This window comes from Pseudonaja textilis, chromosome 5 (genome assembly GCF_049901715.1).
Source record: "Pseudonaja textilis isolate UNSWEBS1 chromosome 5, rPseTex1.2, whole genome shotgun sequence".
NCBI lineage: Eukaryota > Metazoa > Chordata > Lepidosauria > Squamata > Elapidae > Pseudonaja > Pseudonaja textilis.
The window spans coordinates 20631156-20654021 of record NC_141994.1 but is presented as its reverse complement, the minus strand read 5'-3'; the positions used below and the strand labels follow the sequence as shown (position 1 = coordinate 20654021).

General features: G+C 44.1%; 1 protein-coding gene across 1 annotated transcript in view; it reads right to left on the bottom strand.

Annotated features, from left to right (window-relative positions):
- Window positions 1-22866, bottom strand: part of VWF (von Willebrand factor) — a 193873-nt gene that overhangs the window by 119918 nt on the left and 51089 nt on the right. The window contains exons 14-18 of the mRNA XM_087934258.1: window positions 16376-16571; window positions 13193-13408; window positions 5623-5863; window positions 2036-2130; window positions 1351-1511 (exon numbers count right to left, since the gene is read on the bottom strand). Coding sequence (XP_087790384.1) covers window positions 1351-1511; window positions 2036-2130; window positions 5623-5863; window positions 13193-13408; window positions 16376-16571 — 909 coding nt within the window. The remainder of the gene's footprint in view (window positions 1-1350; window positions 1512-2035; window positions 2131-5622; window positions 5864-13192; window positions 13409-16375; window positions 16572-22866) is intronic.

Sequence of the window (22866 nt, the reverse complement as noted above, 5' to 3'; positions counted from 1 at the left end):
TTTTATTTGTCAAGCAAGTATTAGATAACAGGTATAAGTATAAGCATGGTTGTACCTGGTTGGAAGACTATCAAAACTGCCAGGGTCATAGCCTAGTCAAAATATGTTGAAAAAAGCCACCACATCTGTATGATGTCATGCTCAAGACTGTTCACTCAAAATCCCCTTGACCTTAATTTCATAATTAGATTTCTTTTAAAGAAGTGGTTCCATTTTTTTTCCAGTAACTGTTCCGTTCATTAGAAAAACATTGAATCTACCGATGATTTGTTTTTAGTAACATTCTACACTGTAAGAGCATCTGGTCATGGTTGGAGGATTATTTGACAGCTCAATTGACCAATTATTTTTTTGACCAAATCCAATTCAAAACTCTGGATCAACAACTCTATATAAATGAAAACTGGTTAAAAAAATATGAACTGTGACTTGCAGCCTGAAGCAACTAATAAGATTTTAATTCCCTTCTAACACTCTGGAAATTCTGAGCCTTCCCTAAAAAAAATTCCCTTTGTTTTTGACACACAGGGGTACCAAAAGCCGCAATAATTCCTAATTGCTCCTAAGTTTTAAAACAGAGAAGTCCTTAGCAAACTCTGGAAGTAGAACAGAGTAAAAAAAGCTGAACAATATTGCCCTCTAGTGGCAGTAAAATTCTACTCCTACTTTTAGATCCCATCATATAATTTTGCAAACCCCAAATGATGAAGGCACTCAGTCCTGTAGCTGCAATTGCCATCTTGACTTCTTTAACCCTATAGGAGTACATTCAGACAAAGCACAGGATCTTTGAGAGGACTGGGGTTACTCCTCAGCTGTATTCACATAATAAAGGTAAAGATTTCCCCTATCCAGTCGTATTGGACTCTAGGGGGTGTTGCTCATCTCCGTTTCTTAGCCAGTGTTGTCCAAATACATCTTTCATGATCATGTGGCCAGCATGACCATACACCAAGGCACAGGGAACGATGTTACCTTCCTACAAAGTGGTACCTATTAATCTACTCACATTCGCGTGCTTTCAACCTGTTAGACGGGCAGGAGCTGAGGCAAGAATGGGAGCTCACCCATTGTAAAAACTCGGGTCTCGAATCCTGGATGTCAGTTTTCTGGGTGAAGCGCAGTGTCTTTAACCACTGAGCCATTGCACCCCTTGTATTCAACGACCAGTTCGGCGAACTGGATGTAAATTTAACATCCGGTTCTCCCGAACCAGCCTGAACCAGCTGAATCCCTGCCCCTGCCCTCAGATCCCTGCTGGATAGGAGGGACATATAAAGGCTAGAAGAACAAGCAGGTTGCCTTGCCGGTTCCTGCACACGTTTTCTTGAAGAACCTCAACTTTCTTACCCATCCAGTCGGGCAAAGGCAACCCGAGATGCATCCATGACTGACGCAGCCCAGATCATAATTCTGACAGCTCTTCATACATTCCACTCCTTTCACTCTTGGGTCATTTGCCGGACAGACAAACATGGTCATCGGATGCTTGCAGGAGACACTCCGCTTTGCTTTAAGGAAAGAAAGAAAGGCACCGTCAGTCCAAGAGAAATTCTTGCAAAGATATAGAAGGGTCCAACAATGTTACAGCAAGATGACTGCAGTGGCAAATACGCAATTGCACTGCTGATACCCTGTTTCCTTGAAAATACAACCTACCCTGAAAGTAAGTCCTAGCTTGATTTTTACACGTGGACCCAATATAAGCCCTACCCTCCAAATAAGCCCTAATTAAGTTCCCGTCCACTCCAAAGTGCACAGGTAAAAACTAAGCTAGGGTAGGGATGGGGGGGGGGGTGTGGAACTGTCCTACTATCTACCTTTGGACAATTGTAGCCAGGCCTCACACACCCCGACACCTGCCTTGCTGACTGGCAAGGCTTTTCTGAAGGCCTCTGTAACTGATAACAAAGCTCTGGACCGATCCAGAGTTCTGTTATCGGCTGCAAAGGCCTTCAGGAAAGCCTTGCTGGACGCAGAAGGGCAGAGAGAGAGAAACAAGAAATAGATGGCACATATCAAAAAGCAAATTTACCTCTGGCGGAGCGATGAGTTTGGAAGAGAACATCTGGAACGAAACTTCCTGGAAGTCTCTGTGAGCTGCAGTGCATGATGCCATTTTCACAATAGCTGGAAAGAGAAAGAAGCAGAAGGCTTTTAAAATAATGGCCCTGGCTTCCTTAAACACCGTGGGTTTTCCTGGTTGACCTCTGGGGTCAGCGACCTTCAGCTCTCAAGCGTGCAAGCTGCCAGTTCTAGAGGCCAAAACATATTTTGCAGAAATGCTGGCATGGGACAGCAGAACATTTTCTGAGTTGTAAGACAACAGTCTAATGGAACCACTCCCCACCAACCTGGACAGGGCAAGCCACTAGCATATAAACAGAGAGCAAGCCCTGCTCCCTTCTAGAAACTGATGGTGTTACTGAGTTTGGTAATGAAACGTCTGCAAGAAAACAACCACGCTCAGAGAGCAGCAAACCATACTTCAAGCCTAAGATAAAAATATTCTCTTCTGGTGAACACAGAATATAGAATAATAGAGTTGGAAGAGTCCAACCCCTGCTAGAGCAGGAGATCCTATACAATTTGAGTCAAATGGTTGTCCAGTCTCTTCTTAAAAGCCTCCAGTGATGGAGCACATCACAACTTCTGAAGGCAAGCCATTCCACGGGTTGATTGCTCTCACTGTTCGGAAGTTTCTCCTTAGTTTCAGGTTGCTTCTCTCCTTGATTAGTTTCCATCCATCATTTCTGATCTTGCCTTTTGGTGCTTTGGAAAATAGGTTGACCCCCTTCATCCTTGTAGGAACTGCTCAAATATTGAAATGGTGCTATATGTCACCCCTAGTCCTTCTTTTCATTCATTATTCATCATTATCATCATTTACTGACCCCCATAATCCCTCGTGGGGTGGAGTCTGGGCAACTGAATGGAGTTAGCAGAGCATTTACTGGCCAGATGCCCTTCCTATTGCCAATGCGGAGGGTTTTTTTTTCCCCAGCAGATCTAATCTCAGTATGCCAGTGAAATATCTGCCTCTACCTAGGATCGAACTCACAGCCTCCTGATTGTGAGGCAGGAGCCCCACCTCTAGGCCACCGCACCACTCTACGACATTCCTTCATTAGTGGCGGTTACATAATCTGATCTGGCACATTTTGTAAGTTTTGAGTAATGACTTTATATCGATTTTCCCCGTTGGTCCATGTCAACATTGGGTCTAGGAAGCTTGCTTGAGAGAACTTTATCCACAGGCACCTTAATGAATTGCTGGAGGGAACTGCCTGCACTTCACTGGGGAGTGATGTAAAGCTAATTGCAATTAATTAATGTGAGGATGACGAAACACCGCATTCTTCTTTGTCTGACATTTTTGGACTCCGCTGGTTTTCATCCAACAGCATGAATCAATGCAGCAAGAAGGAAGGGCGCAGGGGTGGGCTTCAAAAATTTTAGCAAAGGGTTCTCCGCCCAGTGGCTGGGTGGGCGTGGCCATGCTGGGCATGGCTATAGTGGGCGTGGCCTAGCCAGCCTCCTGCACCATGGTGGTGGTAGTGGGGGGGTGTTTTTGCTCTCCCCGGGCTCCGGAGGCTTTTCTTGAACCTCCAAGAGGGGGAAAATGGCCTCCCCGGGCTCCGGAGGCTCTCTGGAATCTGGAAATGGGCCCATTTCCAGCCTTCCCGAACTTCCAGGAGGCCCGTTTTTTTGCCCAACCCGAGCCTTGCACTTACCTGCATTCAAAATGGGCCTCATGGGGACTCCTGGGAGGGGAGGGTGGTGGTGGACGGGACCATCCAAGACTGGGATTTGGGGGTTCTCCAAACTGCACAGAATCTTAGCCAGCAGCTCTCCCAAACCCCTGCGAACCCCCAGCAGCCCCACCCCTGGAAAAGCTGCTATGAACAATTGCAAAGAGAACCGAACATGTTGAAGGCTCCAGAACTGGGTCCCTTTTCACTCTTGGCCATTCTGGAGATGGCTTATTCTGCAATCAAGCTTCCATTTCTTAAACATACTAAGGGAAAATATCAAGGCCTTATATTTGGAGACTGTGCAGGGCTTTGAAATAGATTTTACTTCTCATAGAACTGCTAATCGCTTAAGGGTGATTAGAACCTACAGACTGGTTCAGTAGAGGTGAGTCAAAATATAGCTATTGGGCTACAAGCTCTTGGCTTTGAAGGGACCTTGGAAATCTTCTAGTCCACTATTCAAACCAGAGAACCTGTACTATTCTGGACAAATAGCTGCCCGATCTCTTTTGAAAAACCTCCAGTGGTGGAGCTTTTTCAAAAAGCAGCTGGACTTTGTTGTTTTCTTTGAAGACATTTTGCTTCTTGTCCAAGAAGCTTCTTCAGTTCTGACTGAATGGTGGAGAGTGGAAGGTTTTCTAGTCTTTGCAGTCATCTGGTCATTAGCACTCTCTCTGAGAGTCATGGAGGCCGGTTGGAGATTAATCTGTGCACTCCGGGTCACCTGAATAATGCAAAAGAGTTTGGAGCACCTTTGGGACAACCATGAGCTGGATGACTGAGAATCTCCATAGACCTCCAGTGATGGAGCAGCCACAATGTCTGAAGGCAAGCCATCCCGCTGATTAATTGTTCTCACTGTCAGGAAATTTCTCCTTAGTTCTGCCTCTCTCCTTGATTAGTTTCCACCCATTGCTTCCTGTCCTGCCTTTAGGTGCTTTCGAGAATAGGTTGACCTCCTCTTCTTTGCGACGGCCCCTCAAACATTGGAAGGCTGCTATCATGTCACTCCTAGTCCTTCCCTTTGCTAGATTAGACATACCCAGTTCCGGCAACCGCTCATTATATATTTTGAGACTCAATATATAATCAAAATTGGACGAAAGGCAGGGGTAGGCAGTTGGGGGTTCATAAGGGTTCGGGAGAGCCCCTAGATAAGATTCTGTGCAGTTTGGACAACCCCCAAATCCAACTCCTGGCTGACCCCATCCACCCCGCCCCTCCCACCAAGGGCAAGATGCAAATACAGTAAGGAGTGACTAGGCTGTGTGGGGGCGGGGGAGAACGCAGTCAGCAATGTTGCGCATGCACGCGATGTCACGCATGCGCAATAAGGACTGACTGAGCAGGGAGAGGAGGGGCAGGCAGAGAGGGGCGGGGCCAGCCAGGGGCACGATTTGCCAGTTCTCCAAACTGTGCAGAATCATAACAACCGGTTCTATTGAACCGGTCTGAACTTGGTAGAATCCCACCCCTGCCTCCCAGAAGTCCCCACATGGCCCATTTTGGATGCAGGTAAGTGCAGGGCATGTGCCAAGGCTCCGGAAGGGCAACAAATGGGCCCCCTGGAAATTCTGGGAGGTTGGGAATGGGCCCGTTTCCGACTTGCAGAGGGCCTCCGGAGCCCAGGGAGGTAGGTCATTTTCACTTTCCTGGAGACTCAAGGAAAGCCTCCAGAGTCCACGGGGGGGGCAAAAACGCCCCCTCCCACACACCACGATGCAGGAGGCTGACACACCCACCCAGCAACCCGGCAGAGAACCCTTGGCTAAAATTTTTGAAGCCCACCACTGACAAAGGGGATTACGATTTGACACTTCTCCATGTGAATTCATATGTGAGATGAAACCCAGGTTCCAACGCTTACCACATGGTGTGGTGATCCGAGAAGACATCATCTGGCTGGAAGATCTCCCCATCGTAGTAGCAAGAGCACTGGGATCTGGGCACACAATCCCCCTGCTGATCGAGGTACATCCCAAAGGGGCAAAAGCAGCCCTCGGTACAGAATTCACGGCAGTCTGTGTCAGGATGGGCGAGAGATCGGCAGGTCTGGTTGCAGGGACTTCCACACTGTTGGTAAAGTTGGCCTTCTGGACAACTCATGGCTGTAAAACAATTATATATATTAAAAAAAAATGGGTCAGAGAATGTTTGGAGTGGCTACTCAATCGATTCATCAAAACCTCCTCTGGTGAACTTATTCTGGGATTCCCAGATGAAAAGAATGTACAAATAACTTTCTTTGAAAGGAGGAATTCTTTAGATGCTTGGAAGAATGAAGTAGCTTGGTAAAAGGGGCATTGCTTTTAAGGAGAGAGATTCACATGATACAAGTAGTAGACCATGCCCACCATGGCCACACCCACCTAGTAACCGGGCAGAAAACCCTTTGCTAAAAAATTTTGGAGCCCACCCCTGATTATGAGCACAATTGCGGCCCAAAATTTCCGTTGCTAAGTGAGAAAGCAGTGAAGTAGGGTTCGCCCCATTTCACGATCCTTTCTTGCCCCAGTTGCTAAGTGAATGGCAGCAGTTCTGAAGCTGGTAACCCAGTTGTTAAGTGAATCTGACTTCCCCTCCACTGACTTTGCTTGTTAGAGGTTTGCAAAAATGGGATCGTGTGACACATACCCCCCGGGACACTGCAACTGTCATAAATTTGAGCCATGATCTGAATTTTGATCGTGCAACGACAGCTGCAACGGTCATAAGTGTGAAAAAACAATCATACGTCACTTTTTCGATCGCTATTGTAACTTCAAATGGTGACTAAATGAACATAAGTTGAGAGTTACCTCTATAGTATGCTTCTGTGATGACCCGGGGCATGGCACAAAAATAACAAAGTCACAAAAGTAGATAAATTCCCTTTAATGCCTCCAATTTGGCCCCCAATGTCCAGTTATCCTCGGCTGGAGATCAAACTCTCCCAAAAAACAGTCTACAAAGGGAAGAAATGCAGTCCAAACCCAAAGTACAGATAAAGTAGAAATAAAAACAATAACACAAACCACACTGAAGTAATTATCACAACAGGCCAGGATAATAAATTGCAGACTTACAAAAGATAACAATTGGGAAGATGCCAAAACCCCTATAAACCTCAACAAAGATAATGCACGCTTTGCTTGCAGCAAGGTGCTATGTGCAAATGCCCTTCTTATATCCTGTTCTCCCACTGCAACTAATGAAAGGGATCAGGGCCCCTTTCTCTCCCATAAGCCACATTGCTCCCTTCTCTGTTCCTCCTTGCGTGCCCCTGGATGAAGAGGGGGTGGCCCTCAATACCCAGCTGAACTGTGCCCTTTCCCCAATTCCTCCACAGCCACCAGAGCCACACTCCCACACTCCCTGTCAGCTGCTCAATCTCGCCCTCAGAATCAGACCCCAACAAGGGCATGTCAGCTTCACTCACTTTCTCTTTTTCTTCTGGGCTTCAGAATTGCTGGAACCTATCCAAAATGATAGTGAACTTCTGAGTTTTTCTAGGAGGAACTCCTTGTTGTGCCAACATTGTCCTCATGAATGTTAAATCAGGCCTAGCCTCGGGAGGCATTTAATCATGGATTTCAAATGTCTGATCCCGATTGTCTCCTGTCCCTTTTTCGTGTCTACAGGAAGAACATACCAAGCAACAGGTTCTTCCATTTTCCAGAGGTAACTATTTTAGATACCAAATCAGCGAATGAACTTTTATTTCTGGCTTGTGTAAGTGTAAAAGCAAAATATAAGCCATCCACCGATGGTGCCGTATCTCCAGATGCCAAATTCCTGCTACCATCCAGCCTCATTTTCAGTCTCAAGCAGGCAGAAAAATAGGAGATTTCCTAAATTATTTTTGGCAGGGATTCAAATTTCTTAACAACCAGTTCTATAGGCATGGCTTAATTTGTGGGTGTGGCTTGGTGATCATGTGACTGGGTGGGCATGGTTTGTATGTAAATATTGTAAATATTTATGTAAATAATGATTTTTTTATATTAAAAAAGGAGTAACTTTTACCAAAAATCAAGTAAAGCAGGCAGATTGAATTGCTCACAGAATCACAGATTCATTCAGAGATCTACCTTTCTGCAATCTGCTACCTGGGTCTGCAATGAAAAATGGAAGCTTCAGTCCTAAGGAAGGTTCAGCTCTGCTTTTAGTTTAGTTAGACAGCAAGAAATCTGATGATTTCCTGCTTTCTAGCTAAGTTAAATCTCCCGGCATGGCTGATTGTCGGAACAGCTGATGGTCAGGGGGGGAAAAAAGGAAAAATAGCAACTTACCAAAAATTAGGCAAAGGCATAAGGCAGGCAAGTTGGATGGCATGCATGCCATGTAAGGAGTGAGTGGGCGGGGAAGGGAGCGGCCAGCCAGTGGCGCGATTCTCCAAACTGAGCAGAATCATAATAACTGGTTCTCTAGAACCAGTCGGACCAGGTAGAATCCCACCCCTGGGTTTTGGGCTACGATTCATGGCTATTTTCCCCCCTGCCACTCACATCTTTCTGAAATCGTTCAAAACCAATTAAATGTCCTCAACAACGTCCATCTGAGATGTAAAACACTAGAGGAACTTAGTGTTACTATGTCTACAATTTACAGTCTCATCAACTCAGTCTTAACTCTAGAGGGCAGCAATTGCAACTGTATGCTCTTTTCACAAAACAGCTGCCCCAAAACCTGACAGCATCGAGATAGAAGTTTTGAGGAGAAAGGAGTTTATGTTCACCGGGATTTCATATTCATAAGTATTGGCTTTAAAAACATACTTCCTAGCATGTGCAGCGAGATAAAACTGAATGCTAAAAGAAAACTGAATATCTTCTTCCTCTGTCTACTTGTTGTTTCAATTGTTCTATGAGGCCCTAGAAAGAGGGCAAAGAAGAGCAAGGAAGATGACAAGAGGTTGGAAGCAGGTGTCGGATGCTGGGGGTTCGCAGGGGTTCAGGAGAGCCCCTAAGCTAAGATCCTGTGCAGTTTGGAGAACCCCCAAATCCCACTCCTGGCTGGCCCCGCCCCACCCACCCCACCCCTCCCAGGAGTCCCCACGTGGCCAGTTTTGGAGGCAGGTAAGTGCAGGGACCCCGTGGAGGCTCGGGGAGGGTGAAAAATGGGCCTCCCGGAAGTTTGGGAAGGCTGGAAACAGGCCCGTTTCCGGCCTACAGAGGGCCTCCGGACCCTGGGGAGGCCATTTTCACCATCCCGGAGGCTCAAGCAAAGCCTCCGGAGCCCAGGGAGGGCAAACCCCCCTCCCGCCGTGGTGCAGGAGGCCAACTAGGCCACGCCCACTCAGCAAAACTAGGAGAAAACTGGCTGCTACAATTTTTGAAGCGCCCCCCTGGTTGGAAGCCTAAATATAATATTGTTGAATACTAAAGGAACTATGTATGTTCCGTCTAACGAAGAGAAGGCTTAAGGGGTGACCTCCTAGCTGCCTTCCAGCATTTGTGGTGCTATCACAGAGAAGAGAGGATTGACTTATTCTCCAAAAACACTTGGATGGAAGCCATGGATGGAAGCTCCTCCAAGGGAGATCCAACCTGCATATCGGAAGAAATTTCCTGATCGTGAGAATGATTCATCACTAGAACGGCTTGCCTCCTAGAGTTGCTGACGCTCCATCACTGAAGGTTTTTTAAGAAGAGATTGGAGAAACATTTGCCTACAATGGCACAGGGCCTCACGCTTAAGCAGAAGCTTGGACTAGTAGACTCCCAAGGTCCCTCCCAACTCTGTTTCTGGGAGTTGGGCATCTGTTAAACAAAGCAGCAACCCACTTCATCATCTGAGAATGCCTGTCCTGGAGCCAAAGGCATTCTTGAAATGAGAGAGGATGCTTTCCGAATGCCAGCACCCCCACTTTTCTTGGATAATTAAAATAATTGGCTTAAATGTTAGCATTCAGCTGGGGGTGGGAAACATATGGAGCCCACAGAGGAAGGACACCAGCTGGAGAACCCAATCCCACATCAGTTGATTCTAACGATGAAGCCTGTAAGAAAACCTGAGAGAGGTGGATTGTAAGACCCCCCTCCCCCCCAGATCTGGTCACTGAAAGTGAGTGGGCAGCCATGTAAAGTCTCTTAAATGAAGCAGTAACGAACCACAAAAGGCCAACTTTCTGGTTTTATTCCATTGGCTACAGGAAGAAAATCTCTCTCTCTCCAAGAAAGTTGTCAACATTTGAAGATAGATAGATGATAGATAGATAGATAGATAGATAGATAGATAGATAGATAGATAGATAGATAGGGATATATATATAGATAGATAGATAGATATATATATAGATAGATAGATAGAGAGAGAGACAGAGAGATGAGAGAGAGAGAGAGAGATAGATAGATAGATAGATAGATAGATAGATAGATAGACAGACAGACAGACAGATAGATAGATAGATAGATAGACAGATATAGATAAATAGATAGATATGCAGGGATAGATAGATATAGAGATAGATAGATAGATAGATAGATAGATAGATAGATAGATAGATAGATAGATAGATAGATAGATAGATAGGTAGGTAGGATAGATAGATAGACAGACAGACAGACAGACAGACAGACAGGGATAGATAGATAGAGATAGAGAGAGATAAAGAGATAGATAGAGATAGATAAATAGAGATAGAGATAGATAGATAGATAGATAGATAGATAGATAGATAGATAGATAGATAGATAGACAGACAGACAGACAGACAGACAGACAGGGAGATAAATATAGATAGATAGATAGATAGATAGATAGATAGATAGATAGATAGATAGATAGATAGATAGAGATAGATAGATAGATAGATAGATAGATAGATAGATAGATAGATAGATAGATAGATAGATAGATAGATAGATAGACAGATGATAGACAGGTATGATGATAGATATAGAGTTCAATAGATAGATATAAATAGAGATAGAGATAGATGGATGTATGGAGGGAGGGAGAGAGAGAGAGATGGTAGATACACACACACACACACACACACACACACCAATTCAAATCCCCCTCTACTCATTCATTGGAGAGGGCAACGTTTTTCCCCACTCTGGTGGGAGGTCCTTGCAGTCTCAAAACTGCCGTGAAGTTTTGATGGGTGTTATTGTGAGGAAAGAGTATCTTTACTTGAAGGAGACCTGATGAGCTCCACCACGGAAAGAAGCAGCATCCCCAGAAGATGAATTATGAAAAAGCCGGAGTTAAATTACAGCAATTGCCATCCAAGTATCTTTGATCCACTCCCTGTTTTTCTGCCTTTCTCTTACCGCTGAACGTTGTGTAGTGCAGAATAACAATAATAATAAAAAAACACTCAATAAAAGCATAAATAATAGAAGAGAACAGAGAGCACATTACTGGTAGCATCACACCCTGCTTCTAGGCTTATAGATTTTGAAAGCAGTCCATTAAAAAAAAAAAAAACTGCCACCCTCTAAGCCTCAGTATAAAATGAGAAAGCTTTATTATGGTTTAATACTTCTCGGTAAAACATGATCCACTCGGGCAATTCTGCCAGGAACTTTAAGTCATTCGGCCTAACTAATCCAGGCTTTATTATCTCAGGAGGGGACAGTTGCAGAGGTGGGTATTCAGCGGGTTCTGACCAGTTCTGGAGAACCGGTAGTGGAAGTTTTGAGTAGTTCGGAGAACTGGCAAATGCCACCTCTGACTGGCCCCGCCCCCATCTCTTCTCTGCCTCCCAAGTCCCAGCTGATGGGCTGGCTCTTCTTTGGTTGCCCTGCACAGGAGAACGGAGCTGGAAATCAGGTTAGTGGGGTGGGGAGGGAATGGGGATTTTGCAATAACCTTCCCCCAGGAGTGGGGAGGGAATGGAGATTTTACAGCATCCTTCCCCTGCCACGCACACCAAGCCACATCACGCCCACCAAGCCACGCCCACAGAACCGGTAGTAAAAAAAAAAATTGAATCCCATCACCAACTGTCAATCTCAGAGGCTCCCCAGACCCGCTTCCTTACAGTTGGGCTCAGGGGCAGTGATGTTCCACATGTCATGCTTTGCAGCAAGTAAATAGCAATAAAATGTGTTTTTAATGTTGAGCGACCCAATGGTTCCAGCAACTTTTAAGACTGAAAACAGTTGGTGAGGGCTTCATTGGTGGAGGTTTTCAGAAAAAAGATTGGGCAACCATTTGTCTGAGATGATACGATGATTCCTGCTTTGGGCTGGGAGTGAGACTAGGTCCCTTTACAACTCTATGAACCTGGGTGGATGGATGGATGGATGGGAGGGAAGGATAGATGGATAGATAGGATGGAGGGGTAGATGGACAGGTAGGCAGACAAACATGCAGATAGATATCTCTCTGAGATGGATGGATGGATGGATGGATGGATGGGAAAGGAGTGGTAAATAGGATGGAGGATAAAGGGATAAATGGACAAGTAGACAGACAGATGTCTATCTGAGATGAATGGATGGATGGATGGATGGATGGATTAGAGGGAAGAGGGAGGGAGGGATGTGGAGATAGATGGGTGGAAGGATAAGAGGGAGAGACGGAGAGAGGTGATAGAATGGAAAATGGAAAGATAGATAGACAGATAGATAAACAGTAGACAGACGCCTATCTGGGATGGATGAATGGATGGGTGTGTGGATAAAAAGATAGATGGATAGATAGATAGATAGATAGATAGATAGATAGATAGATAGATAGATAGATAGATAGAACGACAGAGCAATGATAGCAATGATACATAGAGAGAAAGAGAAAGAGAAAGACAGATAGATAGATGGATAGATAGGTGGATAGATAGATAGATAGCCTCCTTGATCCAAATCTTGTCTTCCACCTGAAGTGAATGAGAAACATTCCAGTGCTACGCATTCACACAACTTCACCATACATTAGTATAGAATAGAGTAGAGTAGAGTAGAGTAGAGTAGAGTAGAGTAGAGTAGAGTAGAGTAGAGTAGAATTAGAATAGAACAGAACAGAACAGAACAGAATAGAATAGAATATATGGAATGGAATAGAATAGAATAGAATAGAATAGAAAATATGGAATGGAATGGAATGGAATAGAATAGAATATATGGAATGGAATGGATTGGAATGGATTGGAATGGAATGGAATAGAATAGAATAGAATAGAATAGAATAGAATAGAATAGAATAGAATAGAATAGAATAGAATAGAATAGAATAGAAAATATGGAATGGAATGGAATAGAATAAAATATATGGAATGGAATGGAATGGAATGGCATGGCATGGCATGGCATGGAATGGAATGGAATAGAATAGAATAGAATAGAATAGAATAGAATAGAATAGAATAGAATAGATTTTTTTATTGGCCAAGTGTGATTGGACACACAAGGAATTTGTCTTCAGTGCATAGGCTCTCAGTGTACATAGTAACACAGACACAGACCTGAGTTTAGGGAGTGCAAGTTTGGGCAAGAAGAGCCACTTACCACAAAATTCTGGCTTCCTCCAGTTGATGACCACTCCTTTCCGGGCGCAAGCCATGGCGTAGGCCGAGACCGCCATGCACAAGCAGTCTTTCCCATCCGAACAGGAGCAGACGTCATAGCGGCAGTTCTTGAGGTAGGGGGAAGGGCTGACCTCATGGTGGCAAGGCTCGAACAGGGGTGACAGCAGGAGCGAGCAGGAACTCTCAGCATACCGGGCTGCAAGGGAAACAGGTTCAACCGAGGACCAGAAGAGAAGAATGAATGGCAAATCGTCACAATAATGTTCTGTTTGGGTGTGGAGGGCTTGGGGGTAGTCCTTGACTTACGACCACAACTTATGGAGCCCAACATTGATGTTGCCAAGTGAGAAATTTGTTAAGCAAAGTTTTACCCCATTTTATGAACTTTTCTGGCCATGATGGTTAAGTGAGCCGCTGCAATTCTTAAATTAATAACACGGTTGTTAAGTGAATCTGGTTGCTCGTCAGAAGGTTGCAAAGGGGGATCATGTCACTGCAACTGTCATAAATGTGAGTTGGTTGTCAAGCATCCCAATATAAATCGCATGACCCTGGGGATGCTGCAACGGTCCCTAAGTGTGAAAAACAGTCGCAAGTCAGGTTTTTCAGCGCCGTTGTAATCTTCAAACAGTCACTAAAGGAACTGTTGTAAGTCGAGGACTACCTGTTGACCCTTTGATCAGCACAAACAACCAAATTGTTGGGGGCAAGAGGCTGATTCTGTAAACTGCTTAGAGGGGGCTGTAAAGCACTGTAAAGAGGTATATAAGTCTAACTGCTATTGCAATTATGAGCCACGGTGGTGCAGTGGTTAGAGTGCAGTACTGCAGGCTACTTTTGCGTACAATTTTGTTGTGGTCCACCGGCAGCAGGTGCAGATGGCTGAGGTCTTGGATAGCAAGGACTCAGATGAGGGGCCTGCGTGTGATGCAGGGATGGGGCCAGGACCATCAGGGAGTGGAGTGCTGCCTTCAGAGATTGTGGAGTCTGGCAGCAGTGATGAAGAGGTCCCCGAGGAGCCTGTGCCCAGTGCGTGTGCGCACAGGGCTGCTCGAAGGAAAGAGCAGCTGCAGCAGCACAGGCGACTCAGGAGTAAAGCTGCAAGGTAATGGCTCCTCCCCTAAGAGATAAAAGCTAGCTGAGAGACTGAAGTTCTTTGCAGGAAGCAAAGAAGTTTTTGCACTCAAGCCTTGTGGACGTTCGGACTCTCTTAGTTTGTGTTTGGAGACTCTTTGTCTAGGGTTCTTGGCAGCCTTGCACAACCTTGGCAAGGCTCGTTCTTATCAGAGACAATTAGTTTGAAACAGCCTTTTAACCATGTTGGAACGGAATTCGTAAAGGATCATTAAAAGGTTTTGCTGTTGCCTCCGTTTTGTGTTTGTTTCCTTGGAACAAGGTTTGGATCAGAACAAATTTGGCAGTTCAAATCTCACCAGGTTTAGGGTTGACTCAGCCTTCCATCCTTCCCAGGTGGGTAAAATGAGGACCAAATTGTTGGGGGGCAATATGCTGACTTTGTAAACCGCTTAGAGAGGGCTGTAAAGCACTATAAAGCGGTATATGAGTCTAAGGGCTCTTGCTATTCACTTGCTCTGCAACTCCTCACCACCTCCATTTGCTAGAGAGGGACTCACTCCCATATTCCCTGCTGACATCTCTCTTGGCTTCCTACTACATCTTTCAATGCTGAGTATTTAACTGTCCAAAAAAGGAAGCCACCTGGCACAGGGACCCTTCTTTACCTATGTACCTTCCTGCGACGGGCCAGATAATTGCAGGCAGAGAAACAGAATCAGGAAGTCTCTTGCTAAGTGTTTTTAACTGTGCACATTGGGGAGAGGAAAGGAATATCCTTTCATCTTTTTGCTGTGTATGTAGCCTTGGGTAAGCCTGCCAAAGCAACATTCCTAAGGTGGGCACAGCCAGAAAAAAAAAAGGAAGGGCCAAAGAGAATAATAAAACTCATTTCAAAGCAAGGCATTGGATATTATTCCTTATGCATTTAATTATGTCCTAACTTTGCTAAAAGCTAAAACCCAGCGCAAAACCAGAACCCTGATTTAATGCATGGAAGGGAGTGGACTCTTGTCCCTAAAAGCTTCCTTAAGAGAATTGTGTCTGCCTTTAATCTGGACGAAAGTTTTTCCTGGATTAAAATAACACACTGATATTTTTTATTATCACAGCCCACAAGGGCTCTGGTGTAAGCACACTCTGATGACCTGGGCCGTGGCACAAAGGCAACACAGTCAGATAACCAGTAGGAGTCCCTTTATTAGCTCCAACTTTGCCCCCAATGTCCTGGTTACTTTCTGGGCTGGAGCAAAACTCTCCCAGGAACAGCCTTTGGCTGCAGAGAATCAAGACCAAAACATGATCAACAAAAACTGTAACTATAAGTCCAATCAAGGCAAGATTAGATAATTAGTTCGGCAGGCCAGGAGCAAGAATTCCAGATGTGAAGGCACAGCAATAACTCAACACGGTTGGGAAGACACTAGGAACACAGATAACCACAGTCAACGCAAGGTAAAGTCATGTTTGATCCCAGCAGCTGCCGCACTAAGCTTGCATCTCTTTTAAACTCTCATTCCCAGGTGTGGCTAATGAAAAGAATCAGGGCCCTTTCCTCCCCCGTAAGCCATACAACCAACATTGTTCTCTTCTCCATTCCTCTCTGCGTGCCCTGGGATGAAGAGGCCTGGGTCTTCCTCTGAACTCCCTCTCCCTTGTTCTACCTCTTCCCTGCTCTGCCCAGCCAGATTTTGCCCTTCCCCAGTTTCCTCCACAGCCAACGAAGCCACACTCCCCCTCCCTGTCAGCTGTTTGTCTTCCTCCTCGGATTCAGACTCCAACAGCGGCATGACACACACCTACCTAGGGGTGGAATTCTACTAGTTTGGACCAGTTCAGGCAAACCGGTAGTTCCAGTGATCATTTGGCCCTGCCCACCTGCCCCTGCCCTAGTCTGTCCTTTATTTCTGTATTTTGCAGCTCAGCTGATTCAAGAGGCACAGCCGATTGCCATGCCTTAGCTGTTTTACTCACTGGGGCTGCAGTAGAAGGTAAATATTAGGGCTGAAACTGGGCAGTTTTCAAACACTGTGTGTACACGCTCACCGAACTGTTTGTTACACTGGTTGAATCCCACCCCTGCACCTACCTAAACGGGGATTCAAGTTACAGGAATTGCTGTCTTGTTTTTGCAAATCTTCACAGTCTCCCTTCAGCTTCCAAGAATTTCCGAAGTCCTCCACGAGGGTTTCCACCAGCCCAGAAGGGGTGAGGAAATCATCTCCTTGGTTGCCATTGTAGTTGCCGCACAGACCACACATTTGTTCAGTGTATTCTGAAGATAACTAGACAAAGAACAAAAATATATAGCTTATTTTTCTTGCAGATGGTTGAGAAACAACAACAACAAAAATAGCATACACAACTGGAAAACTAACGAAAATAAAATAGCATACACAAGTGGAAACATCCATTAAACATGCCTGGAGTTAATAATCACATTTATTTGATGTACAGGTAAGCCTCGATTTACATCCATAACTGAACCCAAAATTTCTGTTGCTAAGTGAGTTTTGCCCCGTTTTATGACCTTTCTTGCCATCATTGTTAAGAGAATCCCTGCCGGTGTTAAGTTAGTAACCCGGTTGTTAAGTGAATCTGGCTTCTCTGTTGACTTTCTTTCTCAGAAATTCACAGAAGGGGATCACGTGACTTGCAACCGTCATGAGTCAGTTGCCAAGCATCCAAATTTTGATTACGTGACCTTGGGGATGCTGTGATGGTCATAAGTGCATAAAACAGTCCTAAGTCACTTGTTCACTAAGTGCCGGTGTTAACTTCGAACCGTCACTAAATGAACTGTTGTATGTCGAGGACTACCTGTACTGGTAGTCCTTGTTTCGAAGTAAGACTGCTTCTTGCATCAAAACATCTCGTAAGAGCAAGGATCTTCAAACTTGGCCACTTTAAGATGTGTACACTTCAACTCCCAGAATTCCTGAGGTAACATGACTGGAGGAGGAATTCTGGGAGATGAAGTCCACAAGTCTTCAAGCTATCAAGTTTGAAGACCCCTGGTATAATGTAATGTAAAATAAATAGTGCCCCTGGTGGCTCGATGAGGTACTGTAGACTTTTAGTCAATATAATGAAATCTATAGGACAGAGGTCTCCAAACTTGGCAACTTTGACTTTGTGGGCTTCAACTCCCAGAATTCCTGAGCTAACATGAGTGGAGGAGGAATTCTGGGAGTTGAAGTACACAAATCTTAAAGCTCTCAAGTTTGAAGACCCCTGCTTAAGAGGCTCACAATAAAACAGATGCATATTCAGGGATAGCGGGCGGCTGGGGGTTCGCAGGGGTTCAGGAGAGCCCCTAGCTAAGATTCTGTGCAGTTTGGAGAACCCCCCAAATCCCACTCCTGGCTGGCCCTGCCCACTCCTCCCCTCCCCTCCCAGGAGTCCCCACGCGGCCTGTTTTGGGTGCAGTTAAGTGCAGGACGTACATGGAGGCTTGGGGAGGATGAAAAATGGGCCTCCTGGAACTTTGGGAAGGCTGGAAATGGGCCCGTTTCTGGCTTCCAGAGAGCCTCCGGAGCCTGAGGAGGCCGTTTTCACCACCCGGAGGCTCGAGAAAAGCCTCTGGCAACCCCCCACCACCACTGTTTTGCAGGAGGCAGACTAAGCCACGCCCACCATGGCCACACCCACCCAGCAACCGGGCAGAGAACCCATTGCTAAAAATTTTCAAGCCCACCCCTGTGCATATTCCATAATAAAAGGACATTGAACACAGTAATGATTAATTTTGGCTTCTGGCGGGAGGGGGGAAAGGAAAAACATTCCTTTCCTTTCCAGTAAGGTGACCAACATTTTTACAATGAAAAGGAGGACACAAATAAATTGAAAGGGAAAAAAAAAAGCCACTTGCGCGCTGCGCACTCTCTCAAAACAATTCTCCTGTGTGGAGCGCATGCGTCTCATAATCGCGTCTCACCGCACTGTACCGAGCCTTGATGAATCGTCATGTCAAATACAAATATGTCACATCACACACAGCGGATTGGCTCGGCATCAATCAAATACGGAGATTTACAGATTAGTCTTCAAATATCAAAAAGGAGGACGTGTAGGAGGACACTTTTTGAGAGAGGACAGAACTTACAAAAGGAGGACTGTCCTCCCTAAAGGTCACCTTACTTTCCAGGGTCCTGGAAGAAAAAGTGAATTTTCTACAGCTACCTAAAACAGTGATTGTTTTGGTGAGAGGGGAGAGCGAGAAGACCACTGTGAAGCACAAACAACACCACAAAGAAGTCTTACCGTGGTTAGTTGTACATTCGACAACCTTCCCTCGTGTTCCTCCCCGATCATTCTTCTATTCTATTGCTTGGACCCAACAAGCAGTATTATTGCATTGTTTGAAAGCCAAAACTACACATACCATCGCATTACTTACTCCTAAAGTTGAAAATATGATAGATATGAATATGAAACACAAATTTTTCCTGTCTGCTGATGCCACAGTGGCAGGAGGGGTATCATAAATTCAGGGTCATATTCTTTTAGGGTAAACACAATTTAAAAAAAAACTTATGGAAGGATTCATATTTTGCCCTCAACTGTTGACCAACCTATAACATTTATAGAACGGGTTGCTGGAACAGGATATGTCTAGTCTAATGCAAAGAAGGATTAGGGGTTACATGATAGCAGTCTTCCAATATCTCAGGGGCTGCCCCAAAGAAGAGGGAGTCAAACTATTCTCTAAAGCACCAGAGGGCAGGGCAAGAAGCAATGGGTGGAAACTAATCAAGGAGAGAAGCAACTTAGAAACAAGGAAAAATTTCCTGACAGTTAGAGCAATTCACCAGTGGAACAACTTGCCACTAGAAGTTGTGAATTCTCCAACACTGGATGTTTTGTCTGAAGTGGTGTAGGGTTTCCTGCCCAAGCAGAGGGTTGGGCTAGAAGACCTTCAAGGACCCTTCCAACTCTGTTATTATTATAAACTTTTATTCATTAAACATGAAACTCAGTCAACTGAACATTTAAAAAGGGATCACAAATATCATCATCATCATCACCATCACGATCATCACGATCATCATCATCATCATTAAATCTTTGGTGAGATTCACAGCCTTTGAGGCTGGTTGGTAGCTCAACATCTCGAGTCCTAACCAAGGACCTAGGAACTGTTCAGGTAGCGTCGGAGGATATAAGCTGTTCCAAGTAGGGTGGTGTTTTGTAGAATCAGAGTATTCAAGTCTGATCAATTCAGAATTTCCAAATAGCGAGGCAGCCCTTTAGGTATTGCTCCAAGGGCTCCAATTACTATTGAGATAACACACAATTTCTTTTTCCAAAGTCGCTCAACTTCAATTTGTAAGTACTAATATTTTGTGATTTTTTTCTTGCTGCGTGTCTACAATTCGTGCATCACCAGGTATTGCAATGTCAATGAACCAACCCTTTTCTTCTCAACTATTGCTATGTCAGGTGTGTTGTGGGCCAAATGCCTGTCTGTCTGAATTCTGAAGTCCCACAAGATCTTGGCTTTTTCATTTTCCAGAACCTTCTCAACCTGATGTTCCCAGTAGTTGTTACCATACTCAAATCCAAACTTTTGGCATAGTTTCCAGTGAATAATAATAATAATAATAATAATAATAATAATAATAATAATAATAATAATAATAATAATAATAACAACAACAACAACAACAACTACTACTACTACTACTATTATTATTATTATTATTATTATTCACTGGAAACTATGCCAAAAGTATTATTATTATTATTATTATTATTATTATTATTATTATTATTATTGTACCACTCCCATTGAACTCAATGGTCTCACTGCTGAGGAAACATACAAAGGACTGCACTGTTTGGTTCATTCCTTTAGGCTTATATGTTATTTTATCTGTAAGAAGTCTGCTCAGTTTAGACAAATTGACCTCTAAGCAGACAAAAGTGCATAAGTATGGACTGCAGCCATTCTGGCCAAATGTAGACTTTCAAAAAAAATTTCTACAAGGTAGTTAATATTTTTATATTAGCACTAAAAGCCTGTATATTGCAGTTACCAGCTGTGAGAAAAGAGAGACAAGGCCTATTAAATGATGATGCAACGGGGCAAAATAAAGGATTTCTGAGATTTTTTAGAAACTTCTATATTTTAAAATATTTTTTAAAAATTGGCATTTCAGTGTATTTCGTTGAAAATGGTGTTTGACTATTTAAAGTTTAAAAGGCCATGGAGGGAAAATATGCCATTGTTTAGGAATGTAGCAGGAAACTCACGTTATGCAACATTTATCATAAAACGTCTGTTGCGTTCATTGGGAATGACTCACTTCCCACAATTGTCCAGAATATTGGGAACTACCTCCTCTTGTACGTGGGTTCTAAATTATTTTTAATGCTCCAGGGCAACAAACTACTGATGTTTAAGGAACAGAAATGTTTGAAAAAGAAATTAGGGGAAAATTAGAAGGTGAATTGGAAATACAGCTAGTTCTTGATGTCTATGGATATTCTCAGTCATCCAGGTCATAGTTATTCCAAAGGTGCTTTTGTTTTTAAAGAGGCAACTGGACTTCCTTGTTTTTCTTGGCAGACATTTAGTTTCCCATCCAAGAAGCTTCTTCAGCTCTGACTGGGTGGTGGGGGAATGAAAGGATGGATACTCCTTGCAGACAGCTGGTCATTTGCATTCTTTTTAGAGAATCCTTGAGGCCACCTGGAGGTTATCTGTGTCCTCAGGGTCACCTGAGTAGTGCAAATAGAGTCACCTGAGTAGAAAAATGGGTGTGGAGCCTTCTTGGAACTATTGAAAGGACTGTGTTGTAGATTGGTGGTAGATGATGTTGTATCCCTCCTCCTCTGTGGAGAGAGGGCTGTTCAGTTTTGACCTAGATGGCCTCTTTGACTCCTCTTTCAAACAAGAGGCCCCCTCTGTCCAAAATGTGGATTTTGCTGCCTTCAAAAGAGTGACCTTTTGTCTTTTAAATGCAGATGGACTGCTGAATTTTGTCTTCAGCTGTCTGCAAGAAGTATAAATCCTTCTATTCTCCACCATCCAGTCAGAGCTGAAGAAGATTCTTGGATGAGAAGCGAAACATCTTCAAAAAAAAACCAGAAAGTCCAGTTGCCTCTTGAAAGAGCACCTTTGGGACAGGTAGTCCTTGACTTAGGACTACAATCAAGCCCAAAATTTCTGCTGCTAAATGAGACTATTGTTAAGTGAAATACAAGCCAATTGCCAAAGCCCCAATTTTGATCACATGACCCTAGGGATGCTGTATCAGTCACAAGTGAGAAGATCTTAAGTCACTTTTTTTCAGGACCATCATAACTTTGAACAGTTGCTGAATGAATTGTCATAAGTTGAGGGCTACCTGCAGAGGTGGTCTTCAGCAGGTTCTGACCAGTTCTGGAGAACCGGTAGCAGAAATTTGGAGTGGTTCGGAGAACCAGCAAATCCCACCTCTGACTGGCCCCACCCCCATCTATTCTCTGCCTCCCACTGAGTCCCAGCTGATCGGCTGGGTCTTCTTTGGTTGCCTTGCACAGGAGAACAGAGCTGGAAAGCAGGCTAGTGGGGTGGGGAGGGAATGGGGATTTTGCAGTAACCTTCCTCTGCCACGCCCACCAAGCCACGGCCACAGAACCGGTAGTAAAATAATTTGAATCCCACCAGTGGCTACCTGTATAGAGTTTTTTCTGGATCTGGGTTTGACTTTTCTCAAGAAGAGAGCGTAAGGTTTACTCCTGACAGGCCAGTTTAAACCCACACCTGCAAACGGTCTATTATTTGGGGGAAATGATCACAAATCTTCCAATTAGAAAATCATGAATTGCAAGGGTTTTGATGCACCTCTATGTTTTGCCCTCGCTTCCTCCTAAACTTCAAATTATTTATTTAGCTCTGAAAAAAATGGACCAAACATAGTACAGATCTTTCCCGATTTGGCCAATTTGTTTCTGATTCTGTAACTTGTCTTTGGGTTGGATGGCTGATGGCGATTTGCATCTGAGGAAATCCTCCCTTGATTTTTAAAAGGAGTCCTCGCAAGTCCCCGATCAAGGTAAAAAGAATTAAACTAAACATTCTATTTTAATTTAATAACAAAATCAAGGAACACAAAATTGATCTTTAAGAGCAAATTCCACTGGCTGGAGCAGGAAATGACATAAACAAGAATATTTTATATTTGCCTTCATTCTTAAGAATGTTTTGCTCGTAATTTCATGAAAAGAAAATATAAGAAGAGGAGAGATAGGGAAAAAAGGGAGCAGTGTAGAATTTCAATATTATTTGGTTTTCTTTAAAGGGACAAATCTACATGCAGCAATAGCTATGCATGATATACTTCAGGGAAAGCAGCTGGCTGATGAAGTTTGAGAAATGCTAAAAATACTTTGCTTGAGATTCTCCAAGTCTTGTGTCCTGGGTAAGTCTTTTATGATGAATTGTTAGAACTCATTCACTGGATTGTTTTCTTGCAGGAAAAAATGTGTTACTTTTATTTAAAGTTATAATTATGCACCTTATAGGAGTATATGTCTTACAAAGAGCAGTTGCAGGAACTGGGTATGTCTAGTTTAATGAAAAGAAGGACTAGG